At 38.1% G+C, this 21,124-nt stretch overlaps 1 protein-coding gene across 1 annotated transcript; it reads right to left on the bottom strand.

Moving 5' to 3' along the window:
• Window positions 1–280: 280 nt before the first annotated feature.
• On the bottom strand, window positions 281–19,686 carry LOC117291224 (MAGUK p55 subfamily member 6-like). Its single transcript, XM_033772830.1, has 13 exons — window positions 19,581–19,686; window positions 15,406–15,522; window positions 10,706–10,827; window positions 9,030–9,182; window positions 8,536–8,697; window positions 8,024–8,099; window positions 7,667–7,818; window positions 6,003–6,134; window positions 5,521–5,629; window positions 5,034–5,261; window positions 4,421–4,623; window positions 3,778–3,906; window positions 281–3,230 (listed from the first exon to the last, which is right to left on the bottom strand). The coding sequence occupies exons 2-13, from the start codon at window positions 15,446–15,448 to the stop codon at window positions 3,021–3,023; spliced, it is 1,719 nt and encodes a 572-aa protein (XP_033628721.1). The 5' UTR covers window positions 15,449–15,522; window positions 19,581–19,686; the 3' UTR covers window positions 281–3,020.
• Window positions 19,687–21,124: the final 1,438 nt, after the last annotated feature.

Raw genomic sequence — 21,124 nt, forward strand, 5'->3', positions numbered from 1 at the left:
TTTAACCACCCCCTCCCCCCCCCCCAATAACCAAACTATATTTGAACCATGATGTTCGAACTTACACTATTAGTACTTTGTGTACGTTTAAAAAGGCACTGGACACCTTTGGTAATTGTCAAAGACCAGTCATTTCACTTGGTGTATCCCAACATCAAATAACAGATCCGTTTAAAAATTTGGACTCAATTGGTCATCAAAGTTGCAAGAGATTAAAGAAGGAAAAAATACACCCCTGTTGCACAAATTTGTTTGCTTTCAGATGCCTCAACAAGTCTTTTAATACTCAAGTGAGAAATTACACCTTTTCTCAACAAAGTTTTTATGCTAACAATTATTTGAGTAGTTACCAAAAGTTTTCTCTTAAGAAAAACAGAGCAGGCAACCAGTTGCAAATGGTTCATGTGATATGAAATCTTGGCTGGTAACACTATGCTGGAAAGCATTATTGGTTGTGCTTAGCTACATTGTGTGCTTAAAGCAGCTATATGACTTTGGGCTTAACTTTATTTCCATCAATGTTTTTCTCTAACTGTTCAAGTTTATAGCAAGAACAAAGACAACCTTGTCACACAATTAGAAAACTAGTGTAACCAATTTATCACAACTACGGATACAATCTAACCAATAACTGAAACTCACTCCTACAATCAGAGTATAAATAGTATAAACAAATACAACTATTCAAATATAAATGAATATTCTCTGTCGTAAAAACCTGAATACATTTTTGCAAGTGAACAATTACAAAAGCAAAGAATAATAAGACTCTTAATAAAAAATGCTGTTTGGGAAAATAAAAATAATACTACAATCCACTCCAACTGCCCTGGGCTCAATTTCATAAAGCTTTTAAACATAAACTTAAATCTTGCTCAGCGGACAAGCCAAAAATGCCATGGATGAAATGTACATAGCCTGTGACTAGTTTTTGCTTAATGTAAAACAATTTGCTGAGCAGAATTCTGTTTAATAGCTTCATGAAGTTGTGTCCAGATATATATTTGTTTGAACATAAAGGGGTTAACTTTAAGCACAAAAAATCTGCTAACCACTGAGAAATCTTGTGTAGCAAAAACCATTAAATTGTCGATTGAATATGAATTGCTTGTGGCTATATTCACAAGGAATTTTGCAGCGCACTACGCTGTATAGGGCGACTAAAGCAGTTTATAATTTTTACTGCTAGATGTGGACAGAAGAAACGGGGAAAAAAAAGAATTTTGGAAGAATTCTGAATGTGAGACATGGAAGTAAAACAATTATTAATCCAAACAGATCTATAGTAGATATTGCATAATATATATTTATACAAACAACTAAAAGCTAATTGTTCATATAATGTTCAATATAGCACTATTCAGCAAAACAAAAAATGCAATTGACTCTAGTTTCACTATTCAAGATAAATGTTGGACATAAACAAATATGAAACGAAAGTTAAATATTGAAACAAAAATGGGCAATAATATAAAATTGGTATAACTTTTTATTTGTTTCTTCTTTCATATTTTTTTGGGGTGTGAAATATGTTAGAAGAAAACAGCCCAGTTTTCAATGTAACTGGTGTTCTGACGGGTGCCATAATTGTTACAAGTTTCCCAAACTACGGTTTAGAAACAAAAATTGTTTATCATTTACTGCTGGAATAAATGTGAAATTTTTCTCATTTTGCACAAAACAAGATCACAGTACTGTCATGGGATACATCTATGGAACTAAAACAATAGACGAAACTATACCCATTGTGAAAAGGGGGCAAAGCAATGTGTTAAAATAACTACGAAATTGCACAGCTGCCAATATAGACACAGCCTAAGATTGCCTCAAGATGAAACTTGACACTGCTTGAAGTCCAAGCCCAAGACATGTACATATTTCATATGTATAGAGAATGATAAAGCATAATATAGCATGCAGCAATGTACCAATACATGTGAGCATGCATAACAGTAAGCCAGTGGTAGCTGGACGCAAGTAGTTTAGATCTTACTGAATTGTCCTGAGAAAAACATGCTAGCCTGGTATATTGAAATACATCAACATCAAAATACAAGTACAACTCAGCTGTGTGAATGCGAATCAAATATAATAGAATGATGGAGATTTATAGATTTATAGCTAACCCTAAATTGTGTGGTATGTGGTTTGCTACCAATTTCTGAGGTCTTTTCACTGACTAGATAGCCTACCGGCATCTTAGAGTAAATGCATATAAATAAATAACTACTAACACTTTCATAATGCAATGTAGTATTAGGGAATATTAAAAAGAACAGAAGTGTCAGTTTTCTCCCAACCCTGTTTAAGAGTGAAAAAGTAAAGACGTACTTGTCTATTTAATCAAAAGCTTTTTAAAATCTCATCAATACAATTTCATCATTTGCTTTTGGAAACACACAGGAAAAGCCAGCATTTCTTTTTTTTAGATTGATAAATGATAAATTGGTTGTTTCAAATATCAGGATTGAATCCTTCCACACAGAGAGAAGGAGTTATATGTATAACAAGTTATCGTTTAAAAAGTTCTCTCATATTGTAGAATCAAAACGCATTCCACACTACAATGGATAAAGCGTTTTGAGTTTCCAATTCAATTATTACAATTCATCATTCTTACATATGTTTTTGTTACAAACCAAGTCCTTTTTTTAAATAACCTTTCAGAGACCACAGAGGCTGCTAGTAGCTTGCGATAATTTAGTGGTCGACTGAACTGTCTAAATTCAGCTGAAATTCTTATACATTTACATAACATTATCTGATCGCCAAAAATCATAACTCTGAATCATGATTTTTCCAGTCGTTCGATACAAACAATTTATAAAGAAAGAAACATCATGAAACATACACTAGGGGCGTACGGCATTGGTTGTGCGCAAAGTGGTTTCACCCCTCCTTATACACATTATCATGTAGCTTGCAGCACTAAAAAATATATCTTGCATCAATTTTGTAAAGTAGAGGTATAAACCTCCACATGAATAATTCCACCCCCCTCCCCACCACACATTCTCATTTTAAAATGATGTCATTGGATTGATCATGGGCGAGTCGTACACCCAATCTACTGGAACCCATTGTCGTTTGGAAGACATCCCATCAATGGCCTCTCTGAGTTTACTGAACGACTCCTCTAAGTTACTGTTGACGATGACGACATCGAAAAGGTGATCATACGTCTGCTCCATCCGAGCACTCTCTTTGACCGTCTTCTGAAGATCATCATCCTGCAAAAGAGTTGGCATATCCGTGAAAAAGGTCATCAAAATTAACAAGCCTTCTGCAAGTTATTTTTGTATAAATGTCTGATCAATGATTTATAGTCGCACGTAAACTTTTTAATTTGAGTTCCTCAGCCTGGCGACAGCTGCTATGAAGCTTTTACATAGTTATGTAAGAGGCAGTGAACACCCACCCCCCATACCCCATCCTGGAAGACTGTTGGCACAGCGGAACCAAGATTTGCTCATCTGGAGGTTGCTATGCAATAACTTGCCCTGAACCATGTGAAGGTGCAACACTGTCTTTAGTCTGGGGAATCCAAAGTTCACTTGTAATCCAAATATCCACAGGCAAATCACTCAAGTGGGGTTTATCCGTGATGAAAGAATTTACATCAATTATATCTTGATTAGTAGGATTTGAAACTTTGCATGCTGCAAATACGATATGGAAAAGTTTGCGGTAACACAATGTAATGATCTCTAATGAGTTGGGGTGGTTCTGAAAAGAACAGTTTGTTTCAACTCATTAAATTTGTATTATTGTTATTACCGTTACATGTTTCTCTAATTCTCCAGGTACTTTGGCTGCATCATGGATCTGGCGGAGTGTTTCTAACTCAGGAGCCTTGATGAATACAACCAGGGGTAGAAACTCACTGTTCCTGAGAAGCTTCAGTGACTGTCCGAAAGAAGAGAGAGACAGAGATAAAGATTATTTATAGCAGAGGCGATTATTTTTGATGCAATTGGTGAGCAAACTCAGATTTGTCCAAAAGAAGAGAGAAAGAAAGATTATTTTCAGGAGGGGCAATAAATTTGATGAAATTTGTAAGCGATTTAACAAGAGTCCATGAAGTTTCTAAGATATAGTAACAAAAACATGGGATCCTATTTGTTTTATTTATTTTATGTTATTTGATTACACGTCCAACAGCACACGTCCAACAGGATGAATAGGAAACAAGAAGAATTGCTCAGTTTCACATGTGGGAGGAAAACTTTAGCTAGGGCTCCAGCTCAAGGCTTAGTCTGCTGATGTTCAAACTATCATATGCAAAATACACACTGCTCCCACAATGAAGAAGCCTGAAGACCGATTCATACTCGCTGCATATCCACTGCATACGCAGCGTGCAGAGTCCAAGTCGGAGCCCAAGCTCAGGGTTGAGAAAGGTCCCTTGAATAATACCTACCTGAGGATTGATGTCCAAAACACACATCTTGCCAGATTTGTTCGTCGTTCGTATTGCATCAAACGTTGTCCCGTACAGATTCTCTGCGTACTCCCCATATTCAAGGAAGCGATTCTGACGAATGTCCTCCTCCATGTCTAGACGCATTGAGAAGCAATAATCCAGACCATTCTCCTCACCTTCCCTGGGCGGTCTTGATGTATCTGATCAACAAATAACAACATTCTAAAAGTTAATTATAGATATTTGGTTTGAAGGACTTTGATATCTTTTGTAGACCATTGTTTTGCCCATGACATGAATCTCTACTCACTATGAATAAAGATGTAATATAATTTACCTTTAGTAGTGTCAGTCTCGTTAGTCATCAAGTTTTTGAAGAAAAAAAAAGTGAAATTAACAGAGAAATGTTTTCTGGAGAGTTGCATAAATCCCCTGTACATGCTAAACACTTGAGCAGCTGGTTTATAAGAGGGTGGAAAGAACCATTAACTTTACGCCAAACCACTAGTTCATCTGACTTCAAATAAATCAAGAGTTAAGTGATTCCGAATGACCTGACTGACAACATATCAAAGGATCCTGATGCTAAATAAATGAGAGTTAAACTCACGAGCAACAGCAGTGCCATATCTCTTCAGGTCACTATCGATGAGTTTATTCTTGAGTATTCTCCGACCTACTCCCTGAGCGCCGAGTAACACCAATGTCTTCCTCTGAAACGGCGGCATTTCCTGAACCTCCTCGTAGATCACGATGTCACTGCGGTCAAACTCGTAGTTCTTACGCGTCTGATAACGCTCATGGCGTCGTCTTTTACTCTGTATAAGCCCGCATGCCACTGTTTCAAAGGGACATTAAAAAGTTAACTGTGAGGATCATCAATGCAATTTAAAAAGACAAGTTCTCATTAGTCCAGTTTCTGGAAACAACAATAAATTTGCACCTGTCACCTCTGGGTGTACCTAGGCTGTCCCTTGACTCAAACAGATTTAGGAAAAGGACTAACTACTGTTATCAAACTAAAAACAACTTTCCCTCACTCACCCCCAACTGAAACCCATGGTCTCAACATGTTTGGATTTGATTTCTTGTCTCACCTGTTTGTCTTGTATAAACGTTCTCTTTTGGGACAAAAGCTCGCCTCCGCTCCTCCAGCTCTACACTGGGTATAAGACCTGTTGCATTGTCACCGCCCACAATGTATGCCTGTTGACAAAACAATAACATCATTTCGAAACCAAGGCAGTAAGCAGCATCAGCAACAAAGTCACATAATCTCCTGAAGACAATCAGAGCATACTGATTAAAATATTTCTTTATTAACGGTCGATTCTTTACAGAAACAACACTACTAAATCCTTCATCATGCAAAGTTTTAAATAAACTGTAATCGGTTTAAATCATTGTGGAGCGACCTCATATGGCAGTCTTTAACCAAGAGCCAGTCGAGTTGGTTAATTCATGCCATAAGAGGGTGCACTATAATGATTTAAAACTGAGCGCAGTTCACTATCCACTGTCGATCTCTGTCAATCTCTGACGTCTTGGGCCAAGACTACGCTTGCATGAGTCTACCCACCTGCCACCAGTTCTGGTCCTCTCTGTCCACAATGCATAAGATATCTCCTCTCTGGAAGGACAGCCCAACCTCAGGGCACGGTATTAAGCTGTCATGGGCAGGGTTGTAGTCGAAGAAGGCTCTGACGTACACCTACACAAAATAACACCAGAATTTTATACTTTAGACTTGGCACACACAGGGAACTTTTTAAAGGCAACTTGGAGGCAACCAGAGGCATAACATTGGGTCCAGGCCTGGTGACCACAAAGGCACCTCTGGTTGCTGCCTTGGTGCCCATGGACTGTACAATTTTTTTTTTTATTATTATTATTATTATTACACAAAATGCAGCTTAAAAGCTTATTGAAGGTCAAAGGTGAATCCCTGAAACCATTGATGAGGCCAGTACATTGGGCTTGTCATGCAGCAATGTGCAAGGATGAAAAATTGGGGTGTTGTTTGCGTGCATCGGAGCATGCACGGGAACAAAAGCTTTTGCTTCACCCTATGCCTAAATGTTGTCCTGTCTGCGATTATTTATTCAACTTCCGTGTAAATTGTTATTGTTTTTATTTTTATCTCTGGTTTGTCATTAAATACTCATTATCATGTATCGTAACTTTAACGATATACACAAATGTAACTTAATGCATGGCAGCATTGAAATAAATGTGAAAAAATGCATGCAGCAGGAGAAGGCTATAGTCCAACAAGAACCAAAATATCTGCTCAAATGCCACCATCTTGGTTAAAGTTTGGTAACTACTGGATGGTAATTTATTCCATTCAAAGTTTACAGCAACCCAATATTAACCCAGGAGGAGAGCTCTTTGCAAAACTGCACACAGCCAAACCAATATAAGTGCTTGTCCATGATTACCAATTCAGTTCATTCAAAAGGACGTGTAGTTTAGAGCAAGCTTACAACCCTAGAATTAACATGAATTAAATTATATTTGAGATACAGAATCTATTCATAAAGCGGAGTGCAAGGACAATGGGTGCAACATGCTCGGACATTTCTACTGATGACCCTTATCCAATGTTATAAACACATACCAGAAGTATCCATTTCTGAAAAACATAAATTTGAACAAATACAAAAGAAAGACAACATTAACATTTCAACAATTCAATATTCTCATATATTAAACACTGTAGTTTTGAGAATAAATAAACTGGTCCATTGAACCAATCAAAAATTGTGTTTTTATTGGTCCTGAGCTGTTTTAACTTGTATTAGGCAATCAGCTCATGTTAAGGAAGAATGCTGAAACAGATCATCAAACACACAAGACTGAACATCAATGGTGTCTTGTCAACAAAACGTTTACCGATGATAGAGTGATCCATTCATGCACAAATGTTTTGGTAGGTTAGCGTGGTCCAGTGGTTAGACTGCAGGACTTGCAAAATTAAGGTGGTTGGTTTGAATCCCCCAAACTAACTGCTGATTTCACAATGACTAAAATAAATATTGTCGTCTAGTTACTGAATCATAATTTCTTAATTTGTGCAATTCATAATCATAGACATTAAACCAATGTTTGTATGAGAGATTGGCTGTTGCCAGCATGGTGTTTCTATCCCCTTGTAGGAGTTTGCCATGATCCCTTAATGGGAAGATCATCTAAACAAACAAACAAACAAACAAACAGCAGGTTTTTTTATTCATGACTTACAGGTAGGTTGTGATAATCGTTGTGATAGCTTGGAATAATCTTGAGTGTAACGTTACCGGAAGCCATCTTCATATGTTCCTGCAATGCATCAGGGTCATTGGTCACATCAAGGCCATTCACTTCCTTAATGATATCACCTACATGCAAAAGACCTGGATAAATAAATAGGAAAAAGGGTCAGACATTACCTCGTAAAGGACTGTATAACACAACATTGTTCATAAACACTTGCTTTGCTAAGATGTAAAACAAAGACCTGACTCAACACAAGCAGAGTATTTCTGAGCCTTTGAGAGAGACTCTGCTAAGTTAAAAATATCAGCTCTGTTCGTATTTATGTAGAAAACTATTGCTCACCCTGTTTCTCAATAATGCCTCCATGAATTACCCTGGCGACGACTACTTCTCCATGCTCCTGTTTCAATGTTATTCCCTGTAGACAATTATAAAGAAGAGCTGTCAGATTAGTATGACTACAGTGGTTTTGAATAAGTCCGTTATTTTTACCTCTATGACTTTCACACTTTACTTTACGGAGCTGCGTATCACATAATTATGCTCAGTAAAGCAAATAATTTTGTTGGCAATAAGCACAAAATTTCCAGGAAAGGACTGCCATAAATGTTGGTCCTCACGAAGGTCTAAGAGGCCGTAAACTTCGCTTCTGAAGGGTCACAGCATTTTTGCTCTGGTAAGGGGCATCTCTTTAAAGAAAATATCAATTTGTATTTGAACTTTGCGAAGGGCACCACTGCGAAAGCACAGGGCACCACAGCAATTGCTGTGTGGGCACCACGGCAATCGCCTTGGGTTTCATGGGTTAATTCAAGGCCCAGTCTAGAGAGAGAACCCTGTGGATGATTTCTTACCAAAGGCTCATCTTTTCCTTTCCTGATTCCAACCATCCTGATGGCGTCTCCGACAGCGTTGAACTCATGAGGGGGTGGATAGGCTGGACGAGTACGATCCAAGAAGACAGACGGCTGCTCAAAGTCACCATTAGCAATGCTGTCATGGGTCTTGGTTAAGGACTAGGAAAGGAAAGAAAAGAAAAGAAATATCACAAAATGTTGAAGACTTAACTGTTCAAAGCTCTTTAATTTGTTTCTTTTTGATTCGTTATTGTTCAGTGCCTTGATCTAGTGTCTAGGATATGTGCGCTTTATAAGACCTCTTTAATAATTTAACCTTAATAATAATAGTGGCTTCTTATATAGCACGCATGTCCTTCACTCAGTGACGCTCCTGGCGCTGTAACATACAGTATTTCCTGCAAGATGTGGGACTTGGTTTGAATTATGAGACCTAATCCTTTAATGGCACCAGGTCATGTATTATTATTACTTTAGAGTCAGACACTTACTGTGAAGTTGAGGTCATCCAGAATTCCTGCCAGTTCAGCAGCACCGTCATCTTCTGCTATTAACGGACCGATGTCATCAATGACCTCATTGAGGAGAGAAATACCATCTTTCCTCATTGGTTTCAGTTCAATCTCCTCCAGTGTGTCATGTGCCTGAGGAAATGAATGGAGAGATGGTTACTTAAAAGGCCTGAAAGAATTACACGAAGGCCAAACAGGCCATGGCTTCTGTTTCCCTGGTCTTGGCTCAGATGCCACTTCTAAAGCCTCCCATAGACTTTAAACATTTTTTAATGGAAGTGCCCTTTGATTGGGAAATGATCTAGTGAGGTTTGTGGTGACACCACATACAAATCGTAAACTTCATCATGATATTTCGAGGTTCTGAGAAGAACCAGTGGTTTGACAACTCAACGTTTAGATCAGTATGCTCTGATCATCAACATGCAGGCCTTGAATTTCAAACAGCAATTTCCTCTGACGGTCCTGGAGCTTTGCAAAGGGCACCACAGCATAAGGCCATTGTAATTGCTGTGGTTGTTGTGGGTTAACTTGAGGCCTGTACATGGCGTCATTATGAAAAATGCAAAAATCAGGCAATTCTTGGAAACAGGGAAGTTGAAACATCAGCCATGTGATTTGATGTCAATCTAGGAGTGAATTACACTGTAATATTATAGGCTTATTTGAAAGCTGTTCTACTCATGTATTCAAAAAGGAAATAAACCTAGTTGTTTTGAGTTTTGACAAGAGGTGTATGGAGTGATTTGGGAATGGAGAGTTTGGAATGGAGAGTCAGAAATTGTTCTCTAACTCAATCAAATCAGATGTATCGTTTTCACTCTTCACACAGTCACACAGATAGCTTTTACATGTAGAATTGCGTCACTCAATAAAACTATGACATTTTATTTCAGGAACTAAAACAGGAAGCATAAAAATTATTTAGTTTAGAATAACTAGTAATATAACCTAAATATATTGCAGCAATGATGAGAGATTTGGGTTTCAAATATTGCATGCACTTTGCAATTAAAAAAGAAATAAACCATTTTTTGTAATGCAGTTTCGTCCCTTGAAACAAGGCTAAAAGCCATTATTGGAATGGGCCTACAAAAACAAAACATTTAAGATGAAAATATCTCAGGTGGAGCTGAAGGTAGGAATTTATATTCCTCTCGAAGAGAAACATGCACCAGGCAAGGAGATCCAAAGAGCGTGGAATAAAGCTGTTTGAATGCCTTTTGTTCTACATCTCAGCAATGCATGAGTGTGTGGCTTGGGTGGGAACAAATAGAAAGCCTGGATTTCACGCTCAAACACCCCCAATAGGAGGAACTAGGTCAGACACACTGGTGGTGCATTTACCATGAAAATATGTAAAGAACATGGAAACTGGTGGCCTTGCCTTCAACCTCTGGGACCCAAGTTCAAATCCCACCGAGGGCACTATGAGGATTGGTTTTTCAGTCCCTAACTGAGAATAATCCCTGGAATAATTCTCCAGGGATTTCATCACACATCTAAAACTTAAACTTTCTTCTTGTCTTCTCTCCATTTAGCCATTCTGTTCTTGGCTATTGCCGTGATTAAGTTTGCTTTTCTGAGAGTCCTTGGCTTTTAGACAACTGTAGAGCTCTAATAAATAGCATGAAATATTATCTTGTATTCTGTACCTTAACCAGATTCTGCAGAACTCTTCCTTGCATGACTTCCTTGAGGAATAAGAGGTCAACGCTCTGTGCTTCTGCAGAATTCCCGATGTTATGAAGATTGTCAACAACGGTATCCATGGCTTCTGTAAAGAGAACCATCGAGAATTGGATTACTTCAAAATATTACGTTTGAAAGAATGCACTATTAGGAGTGCACCCTCTGGTTTGGGTGTATACAGATCAAGGTTACCCAGACCTTATTAGTGTCAGAGTGCAGCTGTCCATCATATCTCAAAATGGCTTAAATAGTATTTCTACAGCCTGCAAAATTACATACAAATACAGCACTTTACAATGTCCCTAAAATGTGGTATAATATGTGGACTAACAATACACTCTGCACCAACATTAGCAATGTGCATAGTGCACATAATCCATACAGTTCAATAAGTAGTCTTGCTCTCAAGACCTTTTTCTTCGTTAATCCAAAGACCCTCGAAGAAGAAGCCTTGAGTTGTGTATTGTACATGTATATCTTGGTCATAATGAAAACAACGGCGGCTACAGTTGGTACTGGCAAATCATGCTGTATCATTTGATAGTACCGCCTGGAGCTAAGACTAATTCCACCGAGTCTGTTTTGTATCATTTGATAGTAACGCCTGGAGTAAAGACTAATTCCACCGAGTCTGTACATGGAGCAATAAACATGGTCTGTACAAGTGCACAAATGCATGTACTAGGCCTACCTGTCTACACTGCAGAGAGATCAATACTTTGTATGGATTTTACGCAATAAAACCTCTCGCTTGAATAAGCATTCAGGAAAACATGTTTTGTTTCTAAAGTACAGGTGTAAGATTCGTGTGTAATTAACGTAATTGCTGTTGACTCTGAAAACAATTGCTTGCTACTTTTGGTACAGTAATTAAAATGAAGCTTTCTAAACAAAGGTAAAGCGAAGACGTTGTGATTTTTATAATGAAAAAAGTCTTACTGTACATCTACAATTTACATGTAGGGCTTCAAGTTCGGAAACACTTAATTTTAGAAAAAGGAATCGCTATTTCTTTGAAAAGATTCACAGTCTCCTGACGATTAGGTACAAAAATAAAATTTACATTTTTCAACAAAAAGATGTCATCATTTCGATAGAAAAAATCATGAATGAAATTCCTTATCCATGAATCAGTTTCTAGAATTCCAACTTTACAATTTACGATTCAGATAAACAAAGTCCTGCCAAGGAAAGATGAAATGTGTGTCAGACAAACAATCTGTGATTGATCTTGTAGCAGGGATTGAAGATGTCAATAAATGGTGCATATTGCACAGAGCAAGGGAAGAGACTTCAAGGGGATGGGGTATGGAATGTTCACACACTGAGTTGCAGCATAACAGGCGTTTGATGGACAGGTTCATGACTTATCACCATCTTTTGTATAATAGATTTTTTTTGCCTGCATATTACAGACATATTTTTTCTCTAGAATAGTTTAGCAGAAAGTCAGCTACATCTGTGACAATAAATAATGTTCACATAGGCAATGGTACATCAAATACGTGGGCCTTTCAACAAAAGCCTCACCTGATAATGGGGCAAAATTAAATAATGAAAAACTACATATGTACATTGTACATGTAGGCATTAAACCAAACTGTTTTGGAGATTTTTGTACAAACTTTACCCTACTTTTTTAAATATTTGATTGCTTCCCACTTTGCACAAAAGTTATGTTTAAATTAATTTATAATATTTTAATGCAGTTTGTGTTCCTCTTTTTACCATTGAATTTGATTGTATCTTTGTTGGAGCTGGGACCCATTATATAGAATAGAAGACCAGTTGTTTCCACTGAATTGGTCACCCAGTTGAAATAATAAATAAATAAATAAATAAAAATAAATACCTGAAGGCCCCATGTACTGTACGTGCAAACAATGCTTATTTTGTGGTCTACAAAGGTAAACACACTTTTTCTATAAATAAAAACACTGGTACTTGATACCATATGCTGATAATAAATTAACATTCCATACAAACTATCAATACAAAATGTACCCATAAATTTCCTTTCTGTATATTGTGGACTGGCATCCAGGGACTGGCTGCAGGTAAAAACCCCCAGCAGTAAATACACAAGATTTACAGTGTATTTAAAACAGTGTGGACTAGCATGGACTAGCCATACAGTAGGCAGTGTGGACATACTGTACACAAACAAGATTCAGTGTAAAAACATAGTCATTTAAACCATAGAGTAAGGACAGTCCTTACTCTATGTTTAAACCAACACAAGTACTTGGTACTCAAACACAAGGCCCAGTGATGTGAATGGGAAATGATCTGTTAGGTTGTGGTATGGCCATGGTGTACATATGCACCCCTGGATTATTGCAAGGTCAACCTTAGGTGCTTTACCAGGAACCATTAAGCCTGAATGGGCGCTTTAAAAATTGGTCTCATCATTCTAAATAGCTCTTCATACCTATTGTAACAGTACTGGGTGCTTTGTGACGCCCATTGAGTATGACAAAGCAATCTGTAAGAACTGCATATTGTACCCTTTTATGCACAAAGTATTGGACTACATGACATTAGGAATTTGAAATCTGAAATCTCTAATGTGTAAGGAATGTACTTTTTACAGATATTGCGTATTATTTAAGTCCACTATTTCTATTGTATTATAATTAATCATCCTTGACATGCATCATGTACAAAGTGTCCATGAAACAGTAATTAAAATGTACATTGTATCCACATGTTCACATACGTGTAGGCGAAAAAATGATCAGATGCTGCACACAGTACGTGTTAGGCCCACATTGCACTTGTAAATGAACATATAAACAACAAACATCTCAATACACATGTGTGTCCATTAGATGCACCCATACATGTTTACATCACTTGGACACCAGTCAGAGCACATTATGCACTTACAGTGTGCGCTATAGGTGTACACTACACAATAATTTGCAACTGCTAATACCTCATTTATTGTTCCTCGTTATTGAGGAAATCACTACCCGCTAAAATTACACTATGTTTTCATTGTTGTGACTGGTGCCCCACTCAACGTCTGCAAAGCAGAGAAAGCTGTCAAGCAGTGTTTCCTGCTTAAAACAACTTTGAAATTAAATTTAGCCCAGGGCTAAAAGACTCAATGCTTAATCTTATCATTGTAGTGTTCATCAGATACACCAAATGAAATCTTTACATGAGCTCAATCAGGCAAAAACAAATTAGACAAATGTCTGGCTAGTGGCAGCATGTAATGAAAGTAACCCTCGAACACCTGAGGCTGGTACATCAGAGTCCATTAATGTTATTAATAAATGTAGCTCTATTCTCCATGTTGTTACAAGCTGTGTACTCAGACAAAACGACAAACTTAAATGAGCAAATAAATTAAATGAGCTTGCTGTTATTTAAGCATCCCTTTTTATTCTAATTACATTAAGTGCAACAATTAAAAAACCTTAAATAAACAGGGCTCGTATAAACACTGGACTGCAGGCGCGAGGCCAGTGAATTTAGCATCAGGCCAATAAACTTATGACTGTACAAGTCTGGTGGTCTTTTGGTGTCTTGTGGTGTTTTTGAATAATAATTACACATTCTTATATAATTAAGACATTACCTTTACCCATTAGAAATTGAGATGTCTTCTCTTAGTCTAAGTGCTTGTTTCAAAAACAGCTCAAATGTGAAACTGTGTAGATAGTGTTCTTCTCATTTTGATTCCAGTCTTGTCACAAATTCTCTGGTCCAGTAGAAGTTTTGAGCTACAATCGCTGCAGAGTGCAGTTTTGTGGATTTTTCACTAAATTCAAGCCCTGAGTAGGGGTTTACACTTGAAATGTACATTGCAGGGGAGTTTAAATTGCGTAAACAAACTGCGTATCCTTCTCAAATGTTATTTTATCACTCATCATGCGAGAGCACTTCATGCGCATGTCACCCAGTACACCCACATGCTTCCATGAGTTATCTGAAATATTTTCTTTTTGTTGCATCTTACCAAGAGTGGCTTTTAGCCTTGTTTGGTGCGACCTTGCATAAAAGAGAAGAAAAAAAAAATGGGGAAAAAACCTGCACGAATAAGTGCTACCAAATGCAACACTGGATGGCACTATGCTTAACGCGTATAATGTGCGAAGTAGGTACTCCAAAATGGCCGACCTCCCGCATTGTTGCAAGAGTACTCACACCCGCAAGCCACTCACATTCTTTACTACAAGAATATCAATTCCTGTATCTTCAGCTCCCCCGAGTTACATGTAGTTTTATATGAAATGTTTTCCTCTATTAATAGCCCCAAGTACCAAGAGTGGCTTTTAGCCTTGTTTGGGGCAAATTTGCATAAAAGAAATATATAGCAGGGTGTGCTTTTAGCTCAGTACTTTTACTGGACCAGCATCAAAATGAGAACTCGGTTCTGGTTTAATTTTATGAAACACCAAGAGAAGATCCATCTCTTTTGTCTTATGATGGGTTAGTAAACTTTTATACTACACAATTGCAAGATATTTATCAGGCTCAAATTTAACATTCAAACATCTTTTTTCAAAACAAAGATATTTAATTGAAAAACACAAGATCACCGGATTTGCCTTGTCCTGTGAGCTTACTGGCCTGACACTGAAACGTATCAGTGACATGTTAAGAGGTTTGACCTTTGACACTAGGTTCTGATTGGTTGTTCTAGCCCTACCTGGGTTGCGTTGATCACTGGGTTCCTCCATTGCAACAGGCATAGTGGTTGCTATAGTAACTGTTCAGATCTAGGCTAATCTTATCTTGGAAGTGTTGAATCTTAAGCCTCTGTGCGCTGCGAAAATGAAATAAACAAGATAAAGTATAAAATGGTAAATTCAATTATTCCAACCCATATACAAGTATTTTCTGAAACAAGACTTTAAAAATATGTAATGAAATTGTCATTCACATACATTTAATGCAGAGAGTTGCCTCTACATACATGTATGCCTACATGTAACAATGGAATGTATTTACAGCCATAATCACACTTTTTGTTATAAAGACACCATGTGACCAAATTAACAACATATATTGAGCGACTCTTTGCAGATGTTGTATTTGACAAACTCACTTTTTATTATTGACACAGTGAATATATATTAAATTAATTGATATAACTGCTACATATTGTACGTCTGAGGTTTTAAAGGCAGTGGACACTATTGGTATAAATTACTCAAAGAAATTATCATCATAAAACCTTACTTGATAACGAGTAATGGGGAGAGGTTGATGGTATAAAACATTGTGAGAAACAGCTTCCTCTGAAGTGCCATAGTTTTCGAGAAAGAAGTAATTTTCCATGAATTTGATTTCGAGATCTCAGATTAAGAACTTGAGGTCTCGAAATCAACCATCTAAACGCACACAACTTTGTGTGACAAGGGTGTTTTTTCTTTCATTATTATCTCGCAAGTTCGACAACCGATTGAGCTCAAATTTTCAGAGGTTTGTTATTTTATGCATATGTTGAGATACACCAACTGAGAAGACTGGTCTTTGACAATTACCAATAGTGTCCACTGCCTTTAAAACTGCTGTTCATAAAATGGACACAAAAAGAATGTGGCTGTGCACATTTTTTTAATGTTCAACATAGGTGGAGGTTCTCAGTGCATGAAATTATGTTTACTTATGATCAATTTATGTTTGCACAGTCTTCACATAAAGGTTAAAACCATAAAGCAATCATTTTGTATGGCTCCATGGTTAGAAAACGATTTTGGAACTACTGTGCAAATCACAACAGCTGCACAGAATTGGAAAACAAATTGTATTCACAGTGCATGTAGTTCAGGTTAAAGCACAAACACTTGAGGAGTGTGTATTGTTGGATTGTACTTGATGTTGTACACTTATATCCCACAATATGCACTACTCGAAGGTACATTTACTGACCTGAACTACACGTTCTGTACTTCACTTGACAAGCCCTCATCAACACTTCAAGAAACATTCGTGGATGGCCTAAGTAATTATGATAGTCAAGTGATTGTTAATGTCTTACATTTAGGAACAATCGTCAGGCTCATGATTGCCCTACAGGCATGGGATCCGGATGGATGGCTTAGTGTCTTGAACCCTTGTAACAATGTTACATGCAACTAAGCTTCCGCGATATTTCATTTTTTTAACCCAAGATGTATCGTCAAAAAAATATCCCGATATTCGATGATATCGTAAATTATTTTTGAAGCCTAAAATTCTGACATCTCAGGAAGGTAGAAAGCATTTTAAACTACATATTGGGGGAAAAAGTTAAAAAGTGGCGGAAGCGTGGAGCACAGGATTGGCCAATGAGCAACCGAGGGCGCCCTACTCAATTGACCTCCTGAGCATTATTCAAACAGAAACATCTGATGCCGAACTTGCCAAGGACTTCATTCTGTGGCAATGTATGTACTTGCTCCCAACTTCACAAAATTAGTCTTGGTCATGACTGACAGTGACAGATCAAGGCACCTGTATAAACATAAAATGTTGTAGGCCCTATAGTGCACAAACTTGAATATTCAGGTGGGATTACACACAAGCATGAGCAACTGGGCAATGGTGTCAGAAGTGGGATTACTCCCTCTTGGGAACATTAAGCTGGAGCATCGAGCTCCATAGTTTGAGAGGCTGCTGTTGTAAAGGTCCCTATACAATGCAAGATCTGTAAAACTACAAAATGTAGACACTGTTTAATTCATCTCAAAATGTCAGTAAAACAAACTGATCACAAGAAACAGCGTAAAGACATAATACACACACAACACAAGAAAACTTGTTGGCTTACAAATATCAATCCAAAGGGTCCAAGAAATAAAACTATATTAAGGACGTTTTCTTTTGCTATAATAATTTCTGTATTTTTTCTAACTTTTGATATTGTAGCTAACTAAAAATTTGTTGTACATTTCCATTTAATTAAGTAGATTTCTCTTTCCACTTTTAAAAAAAACAAACACTGCATTGTGCCCCTTACCCGAGAAAAAATGCTGTGCCCCCCTCGAGAACTAAATTCAAGGCCTGCGGTATGATCGGATATTAAAAAACAAGAAGGTTTTCTGTGTACACAACAAAAGCCTTTTTTGATTAGAATGCACGGGAAGTACCCAACCTCACCGTGCATACTAAATAATGCATGATATCATTACTGTAGAAGCTTAACTAGCTGTAAATTCTCCAGCTTTAATGGTCTGTACAAGAGTATGTGTGAGATTTCTATATCCTCTTGATACCCAGACCCAATGTCATTGGCAGGTGGACAGCTTAAAATATCTAATTGACTGGGGCTGAGTGAGGTATTCAATGAATAATCAGAATCCAATGACTGCGTTTCACACACAATCATCATCTCAAAATAATTTGGGTACAGTAGAACAAATTACATGTAATCATATTTCTTTATCATATTTCTATGTACAAATTGCTTTGTACATATTTGGTATCCTTACAGTAGGCCCTACTTAAGCCAGGTTCATACTTCCTGCTAATGCTTCGTGCGATGCGAATTTCATTGCGTCACAATGGGAAATGGTGCGTGTACGGGTTGTCGCTGGAAGTATGAACCGGACTTAAATAGGATTATAATGTGTCTTGGATCATCACAAGGTGTTAAAAAGACCTGGTAATACGCCTGGTATGAAATCATCGCATTCTACCTCCATGGAAATACCATAGAAAAAGGACTTCAAAAGACATGGTAGGCCTACAGGCCTGGCAACAGTGTAATATCGATAGTGTAGCTCTGAAATAGGGCAATGGTTTGACCATGGAGCTATAAACCAAAGATAAGATTGTACATTATAAACCTTGATTACTTAAATAATGAAATATCAGGCCTCGAGGCACGCCTAAATGTCTGATTGAGGCCTGCTCCATATTTTCCACTCGGTCTTAAAACACAAACACCAACAGTACCCTAAAAAACATCCACGACAACTTAGCAAATAACTCCATGATAATTCATACTTTTCTTCATCAATGCATGGAGGTAGAACTACCTCCATGATCAATGCTTGTAAGTTGTAGGGCAAGGCCTGTTAATCAATCGTGGGGTAGTCATTCCGTAAAACAGAGGTTTAGTCAAGTATTCATAATAGTAAAGGAATAACTATTAAAATAAAATAACAATTTTAGAGGCTAATCAGCTTACTTTAATTAAAGGCAGCTGAGAAGCTGAATTGCGAATGATGTGGATGATGCGAGATAATAATGAAAGAAAAAACACCTTTGTCACACAAAGTTGTGTGCTTTCATATGCTTGATTTTGAGACCTCAAATTCTAAAATTGAGGTCTTGAAATCAAACTCGTGGAAAATTACTTCTTTCTCGAAAACTATGTTTCTTCAGAGGGAGCCGTTTCTCACAAGTCAATATTTTATAATATAAACAGCTCTTCATTAATTACTCGTTACCAGGCAAGTTTTTATGCTAATCAAAATTATTTGGAGTAATTACCAATTGCCAATGAATGAAGCAATACAGACAGAGCTAGTAACAGTACAAATCATCACAATGAATCAGCCATTTTCAAATGAAAGTTTCACATACACTGGCGTTGGTCACAATATGACTAGATAGTACCCCGTGTCGAAATGAAGACAGTACACATTGATTGAGGACCAAAACCTCCAGGGCTAGATGAGCAGAGATGTGTATCTGCTGGGCTGTAATAAAACGTTAGTGTCTTGAGTGAATTCAGAATGAATGACCTCCAATCTCATTAAATTTCATGTCACCCTCAACTCAACTCAATTTGTTTTTCCCCCAACAAATGGCTATATAAAACATGTGTTGTCTACAGAGATATTTCAAACCTTATTTGTAGATTTACACTAAATTACAAATACGATATCTTACCTGAAAATAACCCCATCCACTCAACACACAAAGAACTTTCCACCGATTTTTGACGCACTAATCCTGGGACTTCGAGCTTCAATCAAGAACACACTGCAGACTTGTTTCGAATCGTACAGTAATTTACGTGTATCAATATTTTTCTGCAAAGGGGGCGCACTCCATAGAATGAAAAATAGGGGGGGGCCAATATTATTTTGCAAGAGGGCGCACTCCATAGTTAATGGTAATGAAAAACGGGGGCCAAAAACAAAAACTCTTGCGTTTTTAAAGTTTCTGAAAAAAATGTTAACCTTTACCGTTTTTTAATCTTAAAAAGGAATAAAAACCGACCTCCTTTACCCTTTTGCGTTTTTAAATTTGTAAAAGGAAAATGGCAAAAACAAACCCTTCACCCTTTTAACATGGGCGTCAATCAGGGGGGGGGGGGGGGGGAGGGGGGGACAGGGGGACATGTCCCCCCCCCAGCTTTTGGAAGGTGGGGAGGTGGGGGAAACAATATCAAATGTACCCCCCCCCCCCCCACCTTTTTGACCACCTTTATCATGAAGCCCAAGTTTTGCACTGTGTAAGACGAAACCCTGTGTCCCTATATGGGCATTAATCCTGTGGGCAAAGGATGACACAATATCCCCTCTCTAAAATGCAAAATTTTCCCGGGCCCTTAATCGAGCCCGCACCCCGAGCCGTTAAGGCTTCTCACACGCATGCTCCATCGTTGACAGATTTGCACCTCCCCCCTTGAAAGAGTGGAAGGGACGTGTACCCCACCCCACCCCACCCACCCCATTTCCGAAGGGTGGGGGGACACAGTATCAATGTTCCCCGTGTCGTTTGACCACCTTTATTATGAAAATCGTGTTTTGCACTGAGGAACTGGTGGAGCACTGGAGCACAAATATTCACACAGCTCATTGTTCTGTTTCGTTTGCCATTTGGCCGCTAAATGGCCTAAAGATTGCACCACAGAGCATCTAAAAATACAGAATTTTCCTGGGCCCTTGAGCGGGCCCGGACGTATGCCGTAAAGGTTTCACACTCACGTGCTCACTATTTGACAGTATTTTTCCCTAAAACTTGGTTCATAGAGCCGCATTTGAAGATGCTGTCAACCCAAAAGGTTCTACTGCTGCTTACATTTTACAGATGTTCTGTTCCGTTCTGTATGCCTCTTATTGACCTAAGATTGCACCACAGAGCATCTAGAATGCAAAATTTTCCCGGGCCCTTAAGTGGGCCCGGACCCTTCGGCGGGCCCGGACCCATGCCGTAAAGGTTCTACATTCGCGTGCTCACTCTTTGACAGATTTTCCCCCTAAAACTTGGTTCATAGATCCGTACTTGAAGATGCTGTCAACCCAAAAGGTTCTTCTGCTGCTCACATTTTTACAGATGTTCTGTTCAGTTCTGTATGCATCTTATTGACCTATTAGATTGCACCACAGTGCATCTAGAATGCAACAAATTTCCGGGCCCTTAAGCGGGCCCGGACCCATGCCGTAAAGGTTTCGCACTCGTGAGTTCACTCTTGGACAGATTTTCCC

The sequence above is a fragment of the Asterias rubens genome, chromosome 6 (assembly GCF_902459465.1).
Source record: "Asterias rubens chromosome 6, eAstRub1.3, whole genome shotgun sequence".
NCBI classification, from domain to species: domain Eukaryota; kingdom Metazoa; phylum Echinodermata; class Asteroidea; order Forcipulatida; family Asteriidae; genus Asterias; species Asterias rubens.